The sequence below is a fragment of the Astyanax mexicanus genome, chromosome 12 (assembly GCF_023375975.1).
Source record: "Astyanax mexicanus isolate ESR-SI-001 chromosome 12, AstMex3_surface, whole genome shotgun sequence".
NCBI lineage: Eukaryota > Metazoa > Chordata > Actinopteri > Characiformes > Acestrorhamphidae > Astyanax > Astyanax mexicanus.
This window is the reverse complement of record NC_064419.1, coordinates 11077501-11103034: the sequence shown is the minus strand read 5'-3', so window position 1 is coordinate 11103034 and position 25534 is coordinate 11077501. Positions and strand designations below refer to the sequence as shown.

At 37.5% G+C, this 25534-nt stretch overlaps 2 protein-coding genes across 2 annotated transcripts in view; one reads left to right on the top strand and one right to left on the bottom strand.

The window, feature by feature from the left end:
* cacna2d3a (calcium channel, voltage-dependent, alpha 2/delta subunit 3a) overlaps positions 1 to 25534 on the top strand; it is a 413801-nt gene that overhangs the window by 320905 nt on the left and 67362 nt on the right. The gene's annotated exons all lie outside the window — the stretch shown is intronic.
* The window catches only part of LOC103038094 (leucine-rich repeat and transmembrane domain-containing protein 1), a 26323-nt gene continuing 2997 nt past the window's right edge, over positions 2209 to 25534 (bottom strand). The window contains exons 2-3 of the mRNA XM_007237000.3: positions 21161 to 21757; positions 2209 to 10074 (exon numbers count right to left, since the gene is read on the bottom strand). Coding sequence (XP_007237062.2) covers positions 9596 to 10074; positions 21161 to 21757 — 1076 coding nt within the window. The 3' untranslated portion in view covers positions 2209 to 9595. The remainder of the gene's footprint in view (positions 10075 to 21160; positions 21758 to 25534) is intronic.

Genomic DNA, 25534 nt, shown 5'->3' with positions numbered 1-25534 from the left:
TTTGTATCAAGATTGTAAGAAAAAAAGATCAGTCTCTGAAAGCAGCGATTTTGAACAGCGGTTGATCACTCTGGATCTGAGTGGCAGAGACTGTTGGCTCGGAGTCAGGAGCATCTGGGAGCGCTGGCTCCGGCACAGGAGCGGCAGGGACTGTTAACACACGGGGCAACAAGAGCAGCTGAAACCACTGGCTTGTGGAAAAGGACTGCTGACACAGAAACAGAATCAAACCAGAGGAACCAGAGGTAGAAGTAGTGTTAGAAACGATAAAAAGGTCCAGCGTGAGAAGCCACCATCAGGAGGGTGAAGACTAGCACATGCCTCCTCTGATACATGTGAAGTCAGCCACCACCTCTTTTCCAACATTGCCAAGTATCATCACAGTGCGCTCAGAGGAAAGCGCAGCGACTCGGTTCTGATACATCAGCTCACAGACGCCTTGTCCTGATTGACATCACCCTTTGGAATGATGAGGGGAAAGAGCACCATCTACTCTACCCACCCAGAAAGAGCAAGGCCAATTGTGCTCTCTCAGACTCTGCCAGTTGATGGCAAGCAGCATGACTGGGATTTGAAACAGTGATCTTCTGGTAGCACCTCTTGCTTAGATGATATCTTTGCGCATCTTGGCTGGATTTTCTCAGTCAGCTTTATGAGGTAGAGTCACCTGGAATTCAGGCTTTCAGTAAACAGCTGTGCTAAACTTTAATTACTTATTAATTACTTAATTACTTGAATTTCTTGTCTCTAAATCAATGTGTTTGAGAGCATCAGTTGAAAAGTTGTGAAGAGGTAGAGTTTGTATACAGTGAAAAACCCTATTTGAGTAATGTTCTAATCCATATTATGGCAGGAACTACTCAACTAAGTAAAGCAGGTCAGTCTATACAAAACATTTTTAAATATATTTTACATAAACAGCTCTAAAAAAAAATAAGACCACTTCAGTTTCTAAATCAGTTTCTCTGATTTTTCTCTGATAACTTTGTTGTTTTATTCTAAAAACTACAGACAAGATTTTTCCCAAATTCCAAATAAAAATATTATCATTTAGAGCATTAATTTGCAGAAAATTAAAAATGGCTGAAATAACAAAAAAGATGCAGAGCTTTCAGACCTCAAATAATGCAAAAAATAAAAAACAAGTTCATATTCATAAAGTTTTAGGAGTTCAGAAATAAATATAAGGTGGAATAGCCCTGTTTTTTAATCACAGTTTTCATGCATCTTGGCATGTTCTCCTCCACCAGTCTTACACACTGCTTTTGGATAACTTTATGCCTGCACTCCTGGTGCAAAAAATCAAGCAGTTCAGGTTGGTTTAATGGCTTGTGATCATCAATCTTCCTCATGATTATATTTCAGTGGTTTTCAATTTGGTAAGATCAAAAAAACTAATCATTTTTAAGTGGTCTTTTATTGTTTTCCAGACCTGTATAATATAAGTTAAAAGAAATCAAGTTTTGAGGTTATGTCTCTTACTGCATATTGTAAATGAAGGGGTAAATAAAGGTTATTCAAGGAAAGACATCAGATATCAGATATCAGAGCATTATAAAATAATAATTAAGCTATGAAAAGGTTTATACTAGAGATCCTAACAGTAAAAAACATGGTTTCATTCTGTATTAATGTAACATTTAAAAATATCAGCGTAAAAAGGTCAACTGTAACACTAGGATACGATGATGAGAGGAGAAGAGAGAAAATGAGAGGAGAGGAGATGAATATGAAGGGAGGGAAGGAAGGAAGGATGGATGGATGGATGGATAAAGGGAAGGGCGGTTGAGGAGAGATGAAGAAGGGAGTGGGAGGGGCAGGACCAGAGGACAGAGAAGGAGGAGGAAAGAAGAGAATAGAGCGTGAATAGATGAAAATTGTCTATGTTCACATAAGAGGAGTTCAGATGGAGCCTCCGGGAGACTGCTGAAGCATAAGGACACACACACACACACACACACACACACACACACTTACACACACACACACACGCACACACTTACACACACACACACACACACACACACATTATCACAAACGCTGAATGTCAGGCTTTAGTAAAAGCGGAACTGCAACAGACATATTCCCACACTCGGCTGCACATGCCACACTGTTTTGCTTAAGGATGTACACACACACACACACACACACACACTTACACACACACACACACACTCACTCGTACACAAATGAGAAGAGCTCCACGCATTTCTCAACAAACGTAACATTTAATCTCAAACATAACTCTTGATTCTCTTGGTAATATAATACACATTTATATATTATTCGTCAATATATACTGTATATCAGCACTTTCTGCTCTGTTAACATGAACAAAGTATATTTAAGACAGGCAGTCGTATGCAGAACTGAGGACACCTCGTGTCAAAAAAGGTTTCAATGATATTTTGTGAAAAAAAGAAAGTAAAAGTACAAGTCTGTACTGTTAAAAACATGATTTGTGAAAATGTATTTGTGAATTGAACATATAACTTAAAAAAAAAAAAAAAACATACATTTCCCACATGTACAGTGTTCAGTGGCAACTGTCTAAGCATTGGCTCTATAATTGGGAGATTGTGAGTGCTGTCCTTGGTGATGTCACAGTCATCCATAGCATAAAAGTCCTAGAAAACAAACCTAGTTTCTTTCCCTCAAAACTCTCTTCATTAACTTAAAGGTAGTTTAGGTGTCTGACCTAAGCCAGATATTATAGCATAGATATTTTTATCATAAAAAAACAAGCTTAAAATATATGTCATGCACCACTTTCCTTTAACGCAGAGCATTTATATCATTTATAATAGAAATCTAAAATCAAATTGGTATGCTCAAACAGTATTGGTACCAGCTATAGTTCCCTAATTATCTGATTATCCTGAGAGCCAATTAGATCATATTATCATATTAATTATGGATTGTGGGTTATCCGTGTTCAACCACAAGTCAGAATTACAGTGTTCTCTTTGTATACTGGATCAACAAAACTCAAATATTTGTAGACTGTGTAAAACTAACCTGCTGTGTGGAGGGACTTAGCATTACAAAAGCCGGAGTTTTAAAAAATGAGTATTATCAAGTTTGCCTGGAAAGGTTTACTGTATTATCATTTTCCCTTTTATAATCAAAGTGGGTGATTAAGTGATACAGTGCACTTTGCTTTTGCACTGTCACTTTGGTGAAGCTGTAAATAACTATGCAGCTCATATGCACTTTAGATACCAAAACTTTAGTTACCAAAACTATGTAACACTGGGTAATCTAATTCATATTTTTGGAAAATCCTATATCATCTGTATTCTTTATTTTCAGTAATGCTGCTTAGGGCTGCATTTTTCAGCGATATAAATCGCGATATTAAAAAATGCAGGGCCCATTACATCACCATCACCGCGCCCACCCACAAGCTGTCTTGTTTCCGGATGGATCAAGAGTTGAGTCAGTGCCGAGCACTAAAAATCAGAGCATCAAGGCATTTAAATGGCTTTTTAAAAGGTAAATAAGAGTGTTTTTTTTTTTTTTTTTTTGCGATTAAAAGCTTGAACTCAGCTGTAACTGGAAATATCTGCACTGCAAAACTGTGCTGGACTGAGGTGCACAGCTTTCCACACATTTTGTGTTGCGTTTACAAGCACAAGCCCAACCATGTGAATGGACGCCATGCGGTAACCTCGTGTTTACTCCTGCCCAAACCAAACCCCCCCACCCCTCTTCGTGCTTCTCAGGCAGCAGCAGCCTGTCACTCACAGAGACACAGAGACAGCGCTGTGTAACTACTTCTTGTGTCAAGAATCAAAACATTTCAGCATGACGTGTTTGATTTAATTGCCTTAAGTGACATTGCACGTCTTGCGATTGTGACTACTGCGCATGCGCACATCGTGATGAGGATGCCTAAACGATATATTGTGCAGCCCTAATGGTGCTGTTTGTCTCAGCTTGTCCAGAAATCCTTCCTGAGAAGCTGTGATTTTGTTCAAAGCTCAAATAACATTGTAGTGGAGGAACAGGAGCAAGAAATATTACCTGGTAACTGACTGCTAACAGAATTGGTTAGAATCAGTTAGTATTCTCCTCCAAGCGTGTTGAGCTGGATTTTTTTTTTTAAGTTTCCTGGCTAATGAGATTATCTTATGTATTAATGTTAAATACCACAAATAAATACAAACTGTGTATTATAATATGCAGAAAAAAAATGCCACATTTAATTTTATAGCATGTAGTAGAGGATTTGGACCTATTTGAACCTAGTTGATGTGACAGATGTGTCCACAATTTTGCATAGGACTGGACATACGCACAAAAAAAAAAAAGTCTCACGCAAACACCACAGTCATACATCAGTTGAATATATAAATATATATATATGTTTAAGAGCAGACGTTTGCATAGATTAGTGTTTTTATTTATTTTTTTAAATGCACTTTGATCATGCACTATAGGGGGGCGATGCACTTCATGTAGGCTTACATTCAGAAACCTACAGAAAACCTTTAGTAAAGCTTAAGTAAAGAAAAGGTGCTGTTCATGGCGTTCATCTCTTCTGACTGAAAATATGAAGGCCATTCATGCAGCACTGATTGTATTTTTTAATGCTTTATATCTTCCAATTAATTTGATGCTGTGCTTAATTGACAGAGGACCAGGACACTGTCAGGACAAGTAGATGCAGATAGACTGACCACACACACACACACACACACACGCACACACACACATGTGCACGGCGTGGTAAAGAATTTGCACTGGCAGCACTAATGCAACCCGACAACCTGATGACATCACACTCCCAGGGCAATAAGGGGGAGGGGGGTCACGAGCGAGCGTGTGTGTGTGTGTGTGTGTGTGTGTGTGTGCGTGTGCGACGGCGACGGCAAATCCCTGATTTGAGCAGCCTTGCTCACAGGATGTTTGGCCCTAACGTTATTACTCAAAGCATCACGTCTGATGTGATTTTGAATATGGCCGAACACGCGCTGGCGTGTGCGCTCGTGCTGCTCGGCTGTTCACTACCACGTTACGTAAGCTGGATAAATTCAGACTCTTCTGACAGAACAACCTCGTGTCCTTCACACCCTCGTTCGCAGGCTCTGCGTGTGTGAGGGTGTGAGGTAGCTTCTAACACTCGTTTCCACCATCGAAAGCCAGCAATAGTCCTGTGTGCAAAATCTTGCGTGGTTTCAAAAATCCTAATCATGTCCAAACCATGATTTGTTCGGTTAAAATGACAGGGGTTGGACAATGAAACTGAAACACCTGGTTTTAGAGCACAATAATTTATTGTGGTGACGGACAGTTCTGGTGGAAACAGGAGAGTTGAGGTGCACATTGAATTCTGCTGTGATTTGGGCAGCCGTGGTTTTATGTTTTTTGGATACAATCCGGGTCAGCACCCGAACATCCCTTTCAGACAGCTTCCTCTTACAGCGTCCACAGTTAATCCTGTTGGATGTGGTTCATTTTTCTTAGTGGTAGGCTGACATTACTCTGGATACTGTGGCTCTTGATACATCACAAAGACTTGCTGTCTTGGTCACAGATGCGCCAGCAAGACGTGCACCAACAATTTGTCCTGAACTCTTTTGAACTCTGCTTTTTTAGAGCAAAACTGTGCTCTTACTCTGCTAATTGAACCTTCACACTCTGCTCTTACTGCTGCAATGTGCATTTAATGAAGATTGTCCACCAGGCTGCTCCAATTTAGCCATGAAACCTCCCACACTAAAATGATGACAGGTGTTTCAGTTTCATTGTCCATAAGATTTTTCATTATTATTTTTTTCGGTGCAAATAATATATGCACGCAATATATGCAAATACCTAGATTATGACTCTTAGGACTACTTTAATCAACCTGAAGCATAATCCCTGGGGCGGTCTCTCTCCTCTCTCTCTCACACACATACACACACACATACATACACACACACACACGCAAAACTAGGACATACGTACAATAGCAGCTGCCTACTTGACCAGTCAAACCCTGATAGGCCGGGAAACACACAGTCCAACCAATCAAACTGACCAAAAAAAAAAAAGAAAAACACTAATAATAATAAAACCACAACACAAGTCAGTATGTACATATTGCTGTTGAACGCGCTTGCATTGGACACACAGATGCGTATTCTCTGAGTCATCAGTTATACAATTAGAAACACACTTTGATATGTATCTGTGCATGTTATCTTTGGCCTAATCGTGTCTCTGGAAGTCGTGTACTCTGTAACTGTACTGCATTATAGAACAAGTCTCTTCTTCCTCCTCTTCTTCCTCCTCCTCTTCTTTCCTCTTAGAGTCATGTCCAGTCGTCCAGCTTTCCCTTTTTGCGGAAAAAAAAAGCGGAGTGTTTGGAAAGATGGCTCCAGGAAATAGAAGAGTAATAGAAGAGTGTGTGTGTGTCCGAGAGAAAGAGAGTGTGTGTGTGCGTGCGGAAGCTTGTCCCTCTGAGAATCTGAGATCATCTTATCAAGAGATTTGGCAAAGAGTCAGATCCGTTCCATCCATGTGTAGTAGTTTGTCTACTACCAGCAAGTACTCGCTCGTTCGCTTGCTTATTTGTCTTCATCCAGATACCAGCAAATTCAACCTAATCTCTCCCACATACACTGTAACATACAGTCGATTATAGAATGTAGAAAACTCGGTACCACTTTAAAATAAGACTACTATTATAAAGGGTATAAAAAATGGTTAATTACGATTAGATTATTAATGGTTACTAATTAGGTTGTAAACGCCTTAAAAATCATAAATAATCAGTGTGTAAAATAATCACATTTGTAAAAAGTGCAACAATGACCTGTTGTTTGCCAAATAGTAAACCACAGCCATCTATATCATCTATATAGCCCTTTCTACGTATGTGTTATAACTGATTATTAATGATTTTTAAGGCATTTACAACCTAATTAGTAACCATTAATAATCTAATTGTAATGAACCATTTATATACCCTTTATAAAGGTAGTCTTATTTTAACGTGGTACCGAAAACTCATATTATAACCCATAATCAAAGCAAACTTCAGTTGCTGAATTACATCTGTAAAATTTGCATCGATTGCGAAGGTTTACAGCATGAGAAAGATGTAAAAGACTCTGACCTTGTGGTATACAGATTTCATGGATTTATAATTGATTTAAAAGTGATTTTTATATATTATAGTTATATTATATATTTACAAAATTTCCCCAGCTGTTAAACATGGTGGTGGAAGAGTTAAGGCAGCATAAGGGTTAACTTTATATGTCTGATACAGCACACAACAAATCTGCCCCCTTACTCTTTCTATTCTTACAGAATTATTCACTGATTTTTACTATTTGAGATTTACCTTCTTGACATTTGACTGATGATCTCATGCAGAATTAGTTTTATAATTAGTTTTATAATTCACATGTATGGAAAATGTAGTTTTAATACTCTGTGTATTTGTCCATCTTGGTAATCAAACTCCTCTCTACTAATAGGGAAGGCAGTGTATAAGATAATTGTATAAGATTGTATAATATTCCCACAATAAGTTTATTATTTATGTTATTAATTAACATTAAATACTAATACACATTATAGGCCCTATTTTAGTGATCTATAGGTGAGCCCTGGACCGTGCACCATTTAGCATGATTTTGGGGCATATCAGTGTGTCTTTGCTATCATAATGACAGGAAAAGTACACCTTGTGCATCTCAAAACATAGAAAAGGCATGTACTAGCTCTCTTAATTAATCATTTGTGTATTTAGGGAGTCAGTGTGCTCTGACTAGCAATCTGGCGGATTGCTATTTTAATGGTGCAGCACTTCTGCACTTCTCAGCAGAGGAACCTGGCCTGCTCGTTCATGCTGTAAAGATGCACCAGCAGGTAATTTACAGGAACAGAAATGTTATTTTATTTTTGTATTCTGTTTATTTTTGAGGTAAAAGTAGGGTCTTTGCTCTGCTGAATGTTCTTGTGTGTTAAATAAATGGAGGTGTACACAAGTGGGCTGCGTTGCCAAGATAGCAATTAATGTCTGACAACTGACTCTAGTCTAGGTTGTAAACAGGCAGTGGTGCTCCTGTGTTTTCTGTTACCAAGATAGCAATGCTCCAGAAATGTACCTGAACACAACAAATATCGGGACCACCACGCTTTTTACTATTTATAAGTTACAAGATAGCAGTGACCATTGGAATATCCTTTTGATAGCTTTGAGAATTCAATTTCGCTAAATAAAAATAAATAATACTATACATGTGATATATTTGAACATAATAAAACTGATGTAAGTATATTCTACAGTTTTTCTAATCGACTGATGATGCTGATAAAACAGATTAAGATTGAAGGTAGAAGGTTTAAAAACACTGGATCCTCTTCCCAACACTTGTAATTTTAAGGTAAATTAATAGAAAAGGTACAAAATGTCATGAAATTAAAAAAATAATAATATTACAGTATATTTTAGAGCAATTTTAAATTATATTATATCATTTTATTATTATAGGATTTCTCCTGCTAAGATGTGTGGTATCCAGCATGTGAAAAAAAAACTCCCATAGAACTCTCACTGTGGGTTACCAGGGTCACTAGGGTTTAATTCAGCAGTAAATGTATTACTGTGTACTCTCCCTTTGAAGAAAAAAAGATAAAAAAATTAGGTAACACTTTAGTTTAAGGAACACAAATTAGGCGCTTATTAATGTTTTAATATTTGCTTAATAAAGCCTTAATTACACATTTGTAAATTATTTATTCACCACTTATTAGGCTTTATTCTGTGTTATTAAGTGTTATTGGTGCTTAATTAGGTGTCTGTGATTGATTGAATCAATTTACTCAGTTCTTTTTAGTGTCTGATTAGTGATGAACAGAACCTCACTTTAGAATATGGTACACATCTTGCTCTATTAGTGACTTATTAACCCCTTATTAACTCAATAAACTCCAGCACAGCCATAACCTTGCCATAAACTCACAAAGATAAACTCAAACTGCGGCCAATTCTACACAACAATAACATGTAGAGTTAGCTTATAGTTAATGCTTAATAATCTAATCTGTTTAACAGGGTGCTAACTATAATAACTGTTTATTGTGCACTTTAAGAACTGATACAGTTATTATTAATCATTTCCACATAACAGACCCCTAATTAAACACCAGTAATGCTTATAAAACAGAATAAAGCCTAATAAGTAGTGATAATTCATTTACAAATGTCCAATTAAGGCTTTATTAAGCAAATAATAAGACATTAATAGGTGTTTCTTAAAATAAAGCGTTACCAAAAATAACTTTATACTTTAATTTAGAAATATTTTTGATTGAAGGATTCTTAAAAGTGTTCCACAGTAATGTATGTTCTACAGAAATGTATATTCTGCTGGAATTCAGCCACTCACTAGCATTATGGCTACAGATAAATGTGTAGAATGGGAAGCTGATGACTAATCGACTGATGCCACTGATGCAGCAGATTGAGATTAGGTTGAAAATCGCTGGAACTCCTTCCCAACACTTTATCAGTGTATTCTAACCAAGCTGGCTATGTAATATAATGTCTCATGTGCAGATATGGGCATTATTGCATCTCTCTGGCTTCTTCTCATGCTATGGCATTGTCCAGAGGTTCCTTCTCCTCTTCTCTGTCAGCATTCTCCCGACCCGTCGCTCCTCCGGTCTCCTTTTCCCGCTTCTTCAGTTCTCGCTGGTACTTGGCCATGATGGCGGCGTAGGCGCATCCGTAGACGGCGGCGGCCAGCATCATTAGTAACACGATGCCGCACACCACCCCGGTGATGACCACCGTGGCGATGGCGTGCCGCAGGTTGACGGGCCGAGGCCTCTGTTTGGGCTCGCATTCAGGAGGAGATCCGTATTCCGTTCCGTAAGCTGGAGACTCCGGGCTGGGGTGGAGGTGGCCGCGGAGCAGGCGGTGCTGGCTGTCCAGGTGGTGGATGTTGGCGAACAGGTAGCTGTAGCTGGTGGTCATGCAGGCGTGAAAGAGCTCGTAAGGAACCTGTCGTAGGTCTCTGTCCTTCATGGCGTGGGGTTGGGCACAAACCACTTCGTCCACCACTCCACCTGAATAAGATACAGAGATAGAAACATTTATGTAAATAAAAGGGTTTGTCCTTTTAGATATTTTAGCCTCATTTTAGATAATATGTCCAATACCATTTACACAGCTATGAAGCAAGTAAATGCATGTCTTATTATTAGAAAAGGTTTAAAAGTGATCCAAAAATATACTTTTATTAAGTGTTCCCATTAAGTTTTCCTTTAGCAATGATTTATTTCAATGCATTAAGTTCAATTTATCAGGTGCAACAAGGTCAGCATGAATTATTTAGAATTAAAAAAGAATGAATTGCTAAATTCAATCATAGTAACAGCAAAGTAAAGACAGTAGTATTTAACTTTCAGTATTTCTTGCCCCTGGGTTCCATCTAGAGATGGGTAGTGGACTTCCTGCTTTGGACACACTTTACACATGCATTTCTGGACAAGCTGAGAGATGAGAAAGTGAAAGAATCATGTGCACAGATTTCGTAAAGTAAAATTACAGAATTCACACAAACATGACTTGTAAACAAGCTCAAATAATGTGCTTAATCTAAGGTAGCGATGACAAGGATGCTACTGTATTTTCTGTAAGACAGGTCAGTGGATCATGCTTTCAAAGCTGCTATTTAAAGGTAAAAATTATGATTGTCAACGTTACATCGTTAATGCAAGTGATAATTTTATAAACACGAATTAATAGCACAACCAAGTTTGACCCCAATCTCTGCTGTAATCTGCCCCCCCCCCCCAATAAATGATTGAAATGCATTGTAGTGTATGCTGATTATAAAACACAGATTTATTGTTAACACAGATCCCAAAGGATAAATAGCAATATACCAGAACGTAGTGAGCCAGAAGCAGGGTCAGTACATGGTGAAACAATCAGGAGTAAAGAGATAAGGCAAGAGAGTAGTCAGAAAGAAAAGCAAGGTCGGTAACTAAATATTAACAGCAGAACTGCAGGGCTAGACAAGAGAGTAAACTAAGAGCAGAAGATGAGGTGAAGATGAAGCAGAGCTAGTAAACTAGATAATACTCGGCAGAGAATCAAGAAAACAAAGGGCTATTTATACAAACACAAACAGGTGTGGGAAATGAGCAATCAGAAGGAGGGAGAGGCTGAACGCTGCAGAGCCATAGTCTCTGCAGCTCAGGGAGTCTTTAGTAGAGCAATAGTGCTGATTGGGCAGACTGACAGCGTCAGGACTGACAATTCCTTACATTCATTATTTTATTTACATTTATATATCCACTATATTAACTTAAGCATCTAAAGAAGAACAAGTGCATTTAATCACAGTTAATCAGTTAATCAGAGAATATTGTCATGATTAATCGGATATAAATTTTTTTAATCAGTTGACACCACTAGTAAAAATGCATTAAAATAAAATTTAAACCAGACAAAAAATGCAAAAAGAACTTGTGTGGCACGTCAGGGAATCTAAATGTGAGTGGGATTATTAAGTGCATGCTTTAATTCGTTTAAAGCTCAAGGGAAATGTGGACATGTGTTTCTTATTATTCATAGTATTGTTTTTACATTACCTTACATTAATTTACATTTGGCAGACGGTTTTGTCCAAAGCGACTTACAATAGTCAAGTACAAAAGTAATAGAAGTTAAAGGTAAAACATCTTTAGATAGGGCTTAAAGGAGGTCGAAGGGAAATAAAGGGATAGAGGAGTGAAGGAGGGGAAGAAGGAAATGAGGTTAGAAGTAGTTAGTGTGTTAGAGGTGTTAGGAGAGTAAGTGCTCTTTGAAGAGCTCTGTCTTCAGGCGTTTATTAAAGATAGTGAGAGATTCTCCTGATCTGGTAGTGGAAGGTAGTTAGTTAGAGGTGTTAGGAGAGTAAGTGCTCTTTGAAGAGCTCTGTCTTCAGGAGTTTATTAAAGATAGCGAGAGATTCATTGGTTCATTGGAGGAGCGCAGCGGCCGGGAGGTAGCGTAAGCCTTCAGGAGTGATCAGTGCAGGTAGGAAGGAGCTGTTCTGTCATCACCTTGTAGGCGATTGTAAGAGCTTTGAATTTGATGCGAGCAGCAACTGGTAGCCAGTGGAGCTCAATGAGCAGCGGGGTGACGACTTCATTCAGAACTGCATAAGCCTGTGTAATTTATAACAAAAATACAATAATTGATATATTACTATGCCCTATTTGATGCTGTTGATACAGTTCTCAATTATAGTTAGTGATTATCAAGGGACCGACTCAAGACTACCGACTTAAGCCTCTCCAGATATTATTTGCATGGTGAAACGTTCTCAGCACAGTAGTGGCACCAGCGCTGGGTGTCAGTGGGTGTTGTGCTTATCTGTTTGCTGTGTTGTGTGGATGTATGTTATTTAAGAGCTTATTTTACTGTCAGATTATATGTGCATATCTTGATGTTGGCAGAAGTTTGCTAAGCCGTGAAGCAGATATAAGGACTCCCACGTTACTTAGTCATCCTTTCTTAGTCATGATTTCTGCCCCCCTCCCCCTGTTTATCGTATCTCGCTGCAACTTTTTGCCCAGTGCACCTGATCAGTGTGCATGTATTCCACATTACCTTCATCTGAATTTCAAACAGCGAGCCGCCCAGAGTGCAGAGGCTGTGCTCCAAAGAGCTGAACCTAGCAATCAGGTCAACAGCATAAAGAGCAGCAGCGTGTTCAGCGCAGGCATTCAGAGAAGGCGCTGCAAGACTGTTAAACACAACTATAGAGTGACTGCGTTCTCTGTGCTCGATTACCATCTTCTCTAGTTATGCAACCATGGCACAGGACTTGTACATATACAACTTATATAACTGATGCAAGGCCAAACGGAATATTAAAAAAGCAACATTTATCCAAACAGAAATTCTGATTAAAAAATATTGACTGAATGATTACTGCAATAACAATACAAGACCACTTAAAAAAGATGAGTTTCTTTGATTTTACCAAATTGAAAACCTCTGGAATATAATCAAGAGGAAGATGGATGATCACAAGCCATCAAACCAAACTGAACTGCTTGAATTTTTACACCAGGAGTAAAGCAGCAAAAAGTTATCCAAAAGCAGTGTGTAAGACTGGTGGAGGAGAACATGATGCCAAGATGCATGAAAACTGAGATTAAAAACCAGGGTTATTCCACCAAATATTGATTTCTGAACTCTAAAAAATCTTAAAAATATGAATCTTGTTTTCTTTGCATTATTTGAGGTCTAAAAGCTCAAAATATTTTTTGTTATTTCAGCCATTTATCATTTTCTACAAATAAATGCTCTAAATTACAATATTTTTATTTGGAATAAATGTTCATTTTACTCAAACATAAACCTATAAATAGCAAAATCTGAAAAAACTGTTATCTCTTATTTTTTTTTCTAGAGCTGTATCAATTTTTTCATGAACAGTGGATAAGGTTTAGTTGTAGCCATAAATAATGTAAATTAAAGAAAATAATCTGAAGTAATAGTGCTGGCGTGGATTAAATCATGGAGATACTATTTATATCTAGAATTTACAGAGAAAAAAAAAATACTAAACCACTTTTACTTTTACATGCTGCCAGTGAAGAAATAATTTCCAAAGAAGATTTTTTTTTTATATATTTTTTATATATTAAGTCTAGTTGTCATTGAGTTTTTATTGGTGCAGACAGTGAGTCTTTTTATTACCAAGAATGAGTTGAAAGTGTGCAGGTTAAATTCTGCTATTCTCGTGAAGCATTTAGGCTTTTTTGGGGTGTTGTTAACTTGTGGTTTTTAAAGACTGGTAACTCTGATTACTGGTAACTTATCCTGTGCAACTGTGAGGTAACTCCTGGTCCTTGTTTCCTGAGGCAGTCCTGATGAGAGCCAGTTTCATCATAACATGGTCATGGTCATAAGGTCTTTACGACTAAATCTATTATTTACGACTAAGGATATTATTTATTCTGGATTAGAACATTACTCAGATAGGGTTATTCACTGTATACCAACTCTAGCTCTTCACAATTTTACAACTGATTAAGAGACAAGAAATTCAAGTAATTAACTCTTCAGCACAGCTGTTAACTGAACGCCTGAATTCCAGGTGACTCTACCTCATAAAGCAGAACATTCAGAGATGTGCAAAGCTGTCATCTAAGAGGTTCTACTTTAAAGAATCTAAAATATATACCAAATATAGAATTGTCTATGTGAACAAACAAGCAACTCTGGCAGAAATCACATCACATTCACAATGCAGGAGGCTCAGTGCAGCGGTCTTCAGTTGTACAGTACTAGTTCTGGTCCAATGACATGAAGAATGTCAGTGTGATGTAATGTTAGTAAGTATGTGTTTATACTTGTCAATAAGTATAAACCCATTCTTTTGAACTCCAGTGCATTCTTGGTCTTATTCACTGGTACTGATGAGAGCCAGTTTCATCATACCTTTTTTTATGGTTTTTGCAATTGCACTTAAGGATACTTTGAAAAATCTTCAAATTTTAAGTATTTTTTCTATCATTAGTTGAGTGGTTCTTGCCATACTCAAATAGTGCTATTCCCTGTATACCAACTCTACCTCTTCCCAAGTAATTAAATCTTGATGAAGCACAGCTGTTAACTGAAAGCCATTCTCAGTAATTATACAATAGAACAAATGGACTCTAACTGAAACTTTGATAAATAGATATTGACTGAATGATAACAATTATATCACAGTTAGTTCCAACCTTGCAGTGTGATTGGATGAGAGGCGTTTTATGAGTCACATTATCAGCCAGTAATGCACTGTAACTGAAGCTCTTCATGTATTACTCCACCACATACAGGTACCCTAGCAATAATGCAGCGCTTACAAGCCAAACAGTGCAGCTACAAACAGAGCAGTAATTAAACTACTTTAACTCGCAGAGACTAACACTGGTTTATAACCAAACAGATCATATTTTCTCATCCTTTTTAACTCAACATCTTTCACAAGTAATTAACTCTCGATGAGGCACAGCTGTTAACTGAAAGCCCATTCCGTAGGTAACTCTACCTCATACAGCTGACTGAGAAAATATAATGTAAAGATGCAGCACACAATACTAGTTCTGGTCCCATGATATCCCATGAGGTATGTCAATGTAATGTAAATTCAGAAAGGATGTATTTATACTTGTCAATAAGTGTGAACGCATCCTTCCAGAGCACTACAACAAGCATAAAAAAAAAAACTGATCAGAACTCTGTTTGCCTGTTTTTAAACAAACTCTGCTGTAGTTTGTTGGAAATATGAACACAATTCGAACTAAAGTTATGTTTAAAGTTTAAAGGACTAAAAAAAATCCAGTTTGGACACAAAACAAACCAGGACTAAAATATTGCAGTGTTAAGATGACACCACTGTGTAAGGAAAGAAGTGAATGTAGCTGTCTGTAGTACTGGTGTCCTAATCTCTGTTAATACCAAATATTTCAGAGGCCAAGGTTAAAGAGCGCTATTTCAGTTCTGATAAGCCTCCCGCACCAGTTTATAAACTGCATTGTGTGAGAGAGGGTTTGACTACAATGGAAACAGCTGTTCATACCTTCCTTATTGGTCATTTGGTAAAGATAATAGTCACATTACTGTTCTCTCCTGCCTTTGTAATTAGAGAGGCTGTTTACTGCTGTAATTCACACAGTCTCTTACACTTCCCCAGCTATTCTTTATTACATCACACATTTGCGTGTGTGTGAGTGTGTGTGTGTGTGTGTGTGTGTGTGTGTGTGTGTGTGCGTGCACCAGCAGCGTATACCACACTTCTTTGACCCACAGTCACGCTGGCTATCGCTCAGGCTGGCCAGTCTCACTGCAAAAGTCTCTTTCAATCATAACATCATGCCTTCTGTTGACAAACTGTATATCCTCAGTGAACATTTAAACTGCGATATTTTCACTACTTTTTACACACAAAAAAAAACGTATAAAGTACCAGTCGAACATGTGGATGCACCGTCCTATAAAATATATTTTTATTTTCCACACTATAAATTAATACTGAAGCGAGCTATCAGACTATGGAGGAACACATAATGAATCATGTAGTAACTTAAAAGCGATAAACAAACAAAATACTCTGTGAAGAAGCATTTAGATGCTCTTATCTGGGGAGCTGTATGTTAACTCGGGGTTTCTGAGACTGGTAACTCTGATAAACTTATCCTGTGCAACAGAGGTAAGTTTTGGTCTTCCTTTTTTGGAGCAAACCTGATGAGAGCCAGTTCCATCATTCTAATGTTCTTGATGGTCTTTTTTTTGCAATTTTTGCTACGTTTTATGCTACTTTCAGATTGTCTGACCATCATTTTTCTTTACTTAGTTAAGTAGTTCTTGCCATAATATGGATTAGAACATTACTCAAACAGAGCTATTCACTGTATACCAACTCTACCTGTTCACAACTTTACAGTTGATGCTCTCAAACACATTAAGAGGACAAGGGATTAAAGTAATTTACTTTTAAAGAGGCACAGCTGTTAACTGAAAGCCATTCCAGGTGATGGGTTGGTAATCCATCTTCTAGGAACTGCCCATATATGGAAAACAATATCCTGCTTTGTCAGAGCAACTAGATTTTGATTGGTTAAGTGCACTTTTTCTCTGGAACCAGGAGCACAAACTACAACTTATACCGGTTGACTTGTTTGTTTTAGGACTGTTGTAAGTGTGGGCCAGGGTAAATGCTGGATAAATCCCGCAAGTTTATGTCCACAGTGTTAGCATCACATATTTAATGGTTTAGTTTCAGAAGAATGCACTTTTTTTGTTCCACTCTACAGTAAGCAACGATTGTAGCACGCTCTACTGCTCGGCAGGTTTATTATCAAACATTGAACTCAGAATAAAATAATTGTAAAAAAATCAAAGAGCAGCAAAATTCTGTGCATTTGAAGGCTGTGCATTTAAAGGCTTTTTTCCTCTAAAACATTCACACACATCTAAATGCTGTTTCTGATGCTAAAATGCTAAAAAAAAAAAACAGCAACTTTGTGCTAATTTCTGACACCATCTTGCACTGACAATGGACAATCATGTTAAGCTGAGCTAAAGGCTAAAGCTGTTTCCATGTGGGTCAGCCAGACGTGACTCTTCCTGTAGCAGTTTTCTCCAGTTTCCAAGAGTTTTTTAAAGGTCTAGGAAATTTTATCTGTAATTTATATAAAGGAAAGACTTACAAGACTTACATAGTTACAGGTTCTCTGTGTTTCTGTGTCTTTTTCTAGTTATTATGATGAAAGTGTGAGTGTGCTGAGGTGTGTAAGTGTGTGAATGCTGCAGTAGTGAGTGCAGTAGCACTATCTGTTCTAGCACTGCTTTACTACAGACAAAGAATTTGTGAATTGAATTTTTTTTTAATGCATTTCAAAAACTCTGTTTATTTCATTTGCTACTTACCAGCTGTAAGCTGTTAATCAATGAATTATTTGCCAAAATCACTCCCTCTTTTTTTAACAAAATATTATTATTTTTTTTTTTTTTTTTTTTGTTTTTTTTTTTACAATATACTTTTACAAATATAAAAGAGCAACAAACAGCATATTCTGTGGCAAATGTTAAGGTTCAAATTTGCATTTAAAGGCTAATATTAGACTGCTTATTGTAGTATTGACTTTGGTTCGCTATATACCAGTGCAATTTTAGAGGTCTCATAAAACATTCACACACTTCTAAATGCTGTTTTTAATGCTAAAATGCTAACTGTAGTCATTTTGTACTAATTTTTGACACCATCCTGCGCTAACAATGGAGCTAACAATTTCTGCTAGTGTCGTATTCTGCAAGCCTCCCATCGCTTCAGTGCCCGCTGCGGTGGTGTTCTTAAAGATCATTTGTGGTGATATATTGGGTAGGCTAATTTGCTCCTATCTGCTCTGATCAGAGATGTGCCTCGGGGTGGAACAGGAAAAGATCAGGGTCTGTTTGTCCTGTTTTTATTTTTGTATTCATTCATTTACATGCGAACATTGTGTGTGTGTGTGTGTGTATATGTGTGTGTGTGTGTGAGTGTGTGTGTGTGTAAGGGATCCTGGTACTTGTTAACTGTCTGCACTCGTTGTAAAATGAGATGAATTCATTGTCTGTTTGCTAGAAGTGCTCACAGATATTGAAGTAGACATGTCATGTCTAACTGAGGGGCTGAGATGTTACAGTCATGTTAGGTAATCTTCCTCACAGGACTACAGTAGACTCGTAATGGAATCACGTTGGGTTCTTATACATCCTGTTAATTAATATTATCAGTAGAGATAGCCTAAAAAAGAAATAAAAAGAAATCACTCTTAAGAACAATATTGTTTCTATTATTCATTATTTTTAGCCAGTATTTTTGTTGCTATAGATCAAAATACTAAATACACTAAAATACACCTATTTTAGTGATTAATTGCGGATTGTGCAGCTGGATTTGGGGCATGCCTGTGTGCCTTTGGTATCACCATGCGCGGCTCAAAACGCACAAAAGACGTGTACTAGGGGTGGGCGATATGACCCTAAAATAATATCAAGATATTTCATGATAAATTCGCGACAATGGAACTCTTGTCGATATGACATTGTAAAAAAAAAAAAAAAAAAATACACTATACACTGCAAGAAAAGAAAAAAAAATTACAAACAATATAATATTGCACACGTCTAAGTAAGATATTAAAACATACAAGAATTTTATCAGATTTGTAACAGAAGTCAATGATCCAGAATGTCATGATAGTAATAATAATGCACTTCAGATATCTGCATATATACAGGATTAAAGTAAAATAAATAATACTGGTCAGATTTAATCTGTCTCTAATAGATATATAATGGGAAATGGGATGGGTGATATGGCACAATATTTTTGGGTATTATATCGTTCACGATATTTAAAAATTTGACGATATTATCGTGTAGAATACGATATGGCACACCCCTAGCGTGTACTAATTATTTTTATTAATCATAATTTTGTGTTTTGGGCATAACATAAAATAAACCAATCAGTGTGTCACTTGTCATTCCCTTTAACAGCCATGTACTTTCTGACTTTGCCGCGTTCATATCTTAACAGTTCAGCGCTTTTGTGCGTCTCAGCAGAGGAAACTAACCTGAGTGTTCACACTGTGAAGATACACCAGCAGCTCATTTAAAGGAAACAGCAATTTTATTTTTTTCTTTATTCTGTTTATTGCTGAGGTAAACGTTGGGTTTGCGCTCTGCAAAGTGTCTGTGTGTGTGTATTTAATAAGCAGGGGTGTACACTACAAAAACATTATCCTTAGCAAGTGAAATTAACTAGTTTTAAGGCAATAAATCTTATTTTTTCTCTGATATTTTTTTTTTGCCTTTTTAAAAAAAAAAAAAGCACAAAAAGTTACTAGTCAAGTTATGTTGATTCTTGTGTAAAAATTTAAGCCACAAAATAAAGAATTGTTGCTTGATTTAAGCTTATTTCACTCACTTTTAAACTTAATTTACATAAATTTTGCAGTGTACGTGCTGGGCACACCAATAGGAATGGGCGCTGACGATTGATTGATGTGTAGTTTATTTTTTTCAGTCAGTGGAACACCTGTGTTTTCCACAGCCAAAATAGCAACATAGCCACTATGATCGGGACATCTGGTCATGGTTTGAATCCTGGTTATTCAGCTTGCCATTAGCTGCCAGAGCCTCGAGAGAGCACAATTGGCCTTGCTCTCTCTGGGTGGGTAGATGCCACTCTCTCCCAACATCACTCCTAAGGATGATGTCAATCGACACAAGGCATCTGTGAGCTGGTGTATCAGAACCAAGTCGCTGCGCTTTCCTCCGACTAGGACTACTCTCTGTGACCATTCTTAATGCTAGGCATGGGCTAAAGGGGTATAAAGTCCTCCAGCATTGAGCTGTGGAGCAATGTAACCATCCTGTACATCTGGGAGGAGTTGTAGAGTTAAGGATGAGGAGGGGAGGTGATCATCCAATATATTTACCTTACTAACACTCTTTGAAGTCACTGAATGCAATCAAACCCTCACAAAAATGTTCAAAAAACTATTAGTAAACTGCCATTTCTGGACAGTATTAACAGATTCTTCAATAAAACCATGATTAACTTGGTTTCAATACTTTCCTATGTCTAGGAAGCAGCGACAAAGTATGTGCTGTATTTGCATACAGACTAACATGCCAATTGTCACGGGACAGGAACTATTAACATGCCCCATGAGCTTTGCAGAATCCCACAAGAGCTAAAGACATGTGTGGGGACTGCTGTATTAAAAGTGGATGTAACATCTGCCAGAATCACTTACAGCAATATATCCTTTGGCAAAAAGTAGACAAAATATATGTAAATTAAGACATATATGCTTATATTAAGCAAAAAAGCTAAATTTTCTTAGTAAGGTTTCTCCAAAAATCAATTACAAAGTCTCAAAATAAGTAAAGTAGGACTTAAATCAAGCAAAAGAAGAAGAAGAATCAGAATAACTTGATTGTTGACTTTTTGTGCTTATTTTGAGTCCAAATGACTTAAAATAAAGTGAAAAATATATATAAGACTGATTACAATAATCATTCATAAACAAAAGTGAAATAATCTAACACTTACATAATGCTTAGTAAGACAAAAAGCCTTTTAAAAGAAGGGAATATGATTTATTGTCTTAAAATTAGAAAAATTAGACTTAGATTTAGTTAATACAGACAGTTCTAGGCTGGCGCCACTATTGGTCACAAAAAGTAGACAGCAAAGTGGGTGGTAAAATGGGTGGAAACAAGCACAATGGCCAGTGTTCAAGCACTCTTACAAGATAATACCTCACAACATATACATGTGTGAGCATTTCCAAGCCTTCCTCTTCATAATAAAACATTATGATCAATTTACATACTGCTGTCTCATGACCTTTTCCATGTTAGTGTATTGGGGCTAGCGAAAATCAACTGAAATCATCCTTGATCCATGGACCTGCCCAACCAAGCCATGCCTCTTTAGTAGGTTTAGTAGTATATACTGTATATACTGCTACCGATATATCTGTATGACCATCATATCTGCAAGTTTTATCCAGTAAATATAACTCTACAATACAGGCTCTACTTAAGTATGATACTTATAAACAGTATCCTTGATTGCTGTATATTGTTTGATTGATTTCCTACCTTTAAAAGTAAAGGTCTCCAGCCAGAGCTTGAGTCCTATCATCTGGCAGTCGCACTTCCACGGGTTCCCCCGCAGGTGCAGCACCTCCATGTTCCCGAGGGCCTCCAGGTGACTGCGGTCCAGCTTGGTGAGCCGGTTGTTGTGCAGCGAGAGGTGCGTTAGATGGTGGAAGCTATCAGCTAGTGCTCCAGGTAGCCCTGCAATGCTGTTGTAGGAAAAGTCCAACTGGGTTAGATTCCTTATAGAGCCCAGAAACCGGCGGTCCACCTCCCGGATTGAGTTGTTGGCTAAATTGAGGATTTTCAAGCTCCTCAGTCCCAGCAGAGCGCTGGGGGAGAGCATGGTGATGGTGTTGTTGGCCAGGTCCAGGACCCGCAGTTGTGGCACTTCCCGAAAGGCCATGGATCCGAGGCCTCGTATTCGGTTGTCCTGAAGGTAGAGTTCCTGAGTGTCGGGATGTAGCTTGTGAGGAATGTCGTATAAGCCCCGCCCTCTGCAGTCCACCACCTTTGCATGACTATCACACGAGCACTCCTTAGGGCAAGGGGAGACTGCCTGGACCAGAAGCAGGGTGGACAGTGCAAAGACCACACCTCCTGAGGAGTAAGAAATAGACACAGTTACATTTACAACAAGAGTACCGTACAGTATTTTTCACACCATACGATGCACTTAAAATAGTTTAATTTCCAAGAAAATTGACAGTGTGCCTTATAACCCAGTGCGCCTTATGTATAAATTCGACCAGTCAGGTTATAAGGAGCAGTAAAGCCACTCCACAGCGTCATAAAGGAGTTTCAGTGAAGTTTCTCCAGCACTAAGGCTGGAGCAGTATTAGCATTAGCCACTAACTGCAGCGCTAGCTCTTTCACCGTTTAGAGGTGAGTATATCAGACTCCAGTCTGGCTGTTTACTGTGTTAAAACAAGCTACGTGGGACGAGATGCTAACTAATAGCACCCTGGTTTACCAGAACACTCAGGGTTCCTCAGTGTAGTGCTGTCGGGCAACATTTACTAGCACTAAGCGCTGCTGCTAACTGTGGCTAGCGCTGCTGCTAATCACACTGTTAAAAATATTAGAAATCTAAGCTTGCTGTAAATAAATGGAAGTGCTTTACTCACCCAAATAAACTGTTTTCAGGGGAGAAATCTGTGTAGATTTAACATCCAGCACTCGTTTGACTTATTATCATCAAACTATATAGTTAATATAGTTTAAACTATATTATTGTCGTTTTAGGACAATTAAACAATAGCTGTTGGTGCATGTATCTGTATAGTATTAGAAAAAATGCCATTTAAAGTCATAAAAAATGTACAGCACTTTAATAGAATCATGACACATAAAATGCATTTAAGGGTCAAATAAAATGCAATAGAACAGATTTAATAGAAAAAATTAAAATAAATAATTACAAATGAATAAATAAAGAGCTGTCTTGAGATTGTTTATAAGAGTGAGTGCAGGAATGCCCACAGGTAATACACACCTCAGATGTTTCTAGAGTCGTGGGATCTTGCTGTAATTTAATCTGTGTATGTTTGAAGTTCTGAAGCTCTTGCATCTTGGTGTGTGTGTGTGTGTGTGTGTGCTCAGCAGTGCACTCTTACAGCATGCTATAAATACATGTGTGTGAGAAGCAGTTGCTTGAGAACGTTTTTTAAAGAGGCAGCTGCGTGAACAAGACACTGGAGGAGCCTCTACTAAATTGTTTTAAATGAAGGGTTAAATTAAAATGCTGACAGGTAAAATTCATACATAAGGTGCACTGACGATTTTTGGGTAAATTAAAGGAGTTTAGGTGAGCCTTATAGTGTAAAATAATCTGAGATTTGGATAAAAAGTTGTTTTTATTTATATTGACTTCTGCCATTGCTTTTTTAAAATTATATTTATTTTAATTATAACTATACAAAAAGCCTGAAAAAGGTTATTGCAAAAAGCTAAAAGCATCACACTAAGTGTCACAGAAGTCTGAAGTCTTTTCTCTCTATAAATGTGATAAAAATAAATAAGTTTTAACAGGAATTCCTGTGTTCTTCCCTCACCATTCATTGGAGGTAACTGATAATCATATTACACACAGTCCAGTATCAAAAGTGGTCGAGATACATTTTTACTGGAAAACCTGACAGTGTTTTAATTTCTTTAAAATAAAAGAGGAAATTCCTGCTTTGCTAATGGAGAATTAAGTGGAAGAGTGGCGGAGTAACTCTTCTGACTGACTGACAAATAACAACTTAACAACAGCTCTACACACAGCTTCTGTCAGAGCAACTATAATATAACAACATGCCTCAATTAAGGTATTAATAAACAGCGTCAGTGTGCAGTGTTCAGTGTTTATTTTGATCCTGCAGGTTCTCACAGTGCTTTTATCGTGCTTGATAAGGATCTCAGGACCAGGTCAGTAAACATTAGTTATCAGCACACTGCAGTAAAATATTTACTGTGTGTAGTGGTGGTGTGCAGGTAAAAATACACCCTGTAAAAGAGTCAGTAATACCCCCCAGCTCACACTGAATCAGAGCTGTGACATTTGTTGTATGTGGTCAGGAGCCAGGGTGGATTGCTGTGGGCCACCTTTACAGACTCTACTAGAGTGTAGAATGTAGAGTCATGCTTTATATTTTTGAGTGTTTTTTTTTTTTTCATTATTTTAAAAATGTCCTGCATTGTAGATTAATACTACAGTCATCAAAACTATGAAGAAAAAAAGATATGTTATTATTTAGTAAAAAAAAAAAGTGTTAAACAAACCAGAATATCTTTTATTTTTTAGATTCTTTAAAGAACCTCTTGCTTAGATGACAGCTTTGCACATCTTGGCTGCATTTTCTCGGTCATCTTTATGAGGTAGAGTCACCTGGAATGACTGGAATTCAGTTAACAGCTGTGCTGAACTTTTCAAGAGTTAATTGCTTGATTTTTTTGTCCTTTTAAAGTTTGTTTGAGAGCGTCAGTTGTGAAGTACTAAGTAAAGATAAAAATTACTTTAAGAAATTTCACTTTTCAAGTGTACTCGCAAAGACCTTCGAAAACGTTATGATGATGAAACTGGCTCTCATCAGTTTCCTCTGTTACACAGGATAAGTTTATGGTGTAGTGTGTAGAGTCATGCTTTATATTTTTGAGTGTTTTTTTTTTTGTTGTTTTTCTTTTCATTATTTTAAAAATGCCCTGCATTGTAGATTGATGTTATGATGATGAAACTGGCTCTCATCAGTTTCCTCTGTTGCACAGGATAAGTTGATCAGAATTACCAGCCTCAGAAACTCAGAAACAAGTTAACAGCTCCCCAGATAAGAGCACCTAAATGCTTCACAGAGTATTCTAGCGTTTTTGTTTTTTAATACTTTTAGCTACTACATGATTCCTTATGTGTTCCTTCATAATCTGGATCACTTCAGAATTACATTTTAATGAAGTAAAAAAAAAAAAAAAGCATTGAATGAGAGCGTGTGTCCAAACATTTGACTGGTACTGTACATTAAAAAGAATATACAGTTAAGGGCCTAATAAGCAAGTCTTCCTTTGCATTTAGGCGTATATATGCATTCATTCTAAAAGCCAACCAGTAAAATAGCTGCAACACTAGTGCTCCGCATTCATTGTTTTTTTTTCCAAATCAAGAGTATAGTAATAAAGAGTTTATGCTGCTTTTGTTGGAGTAACTGTTGCTACTGTCGAGGGAAAGCTTCCTACTCAATTATGCTGTGACAATTTTTAATTGTATTCAGTGACCAAATGGAATTCCCAAAAGTATTAAATGGAGCACCATCATTAATGGAATGGAACCCCATTCCATTAAACCACAGCTCAATGCTCCCCTCTAGCCCATGCCTGGTATTGGGCACAGTGTCAGTAGGTTCATGTTTATCTGCTCCAAAGAGTCCTGTTTCATTGGCCGTCTCCTACCAGTCAGGTTGTAAGGAGCAGTAAAGCCACTCTGCTGAAGTACAGCGTTATACAGGAGTTTCAGTGAAGTTTCTCCAGCACCAAGGCTAGAGCAGTATTAGTATTAGCCGCTAACCGCAGCGCTAGCTCTTTTACAGTTCAGAGACGAGTATATCGGACTGTAGCCTGCTTGTTTACCGTGTCAAAATAAGCTACGTGGGACGAACCAATAGCTGATAAGGTCCTGGCTTACTGGAACACTCAGGGTTTCTTAGTATAGTGCTGTCGGGTGGCATTAAAATATTGGAAATATAAGCTAACTGTAAAACAATGGATGTGCTTTACTCACCCAAATAAACAGTAGATTTCAGGAGAGAAATTTGTATAGATTAACATCCAGAACTCCACACCAGTTTAACTTCGGAAGTTAAACTTTTTTTTTTTTTTTTTAAGAATTACAGAATTGTTTTCTTT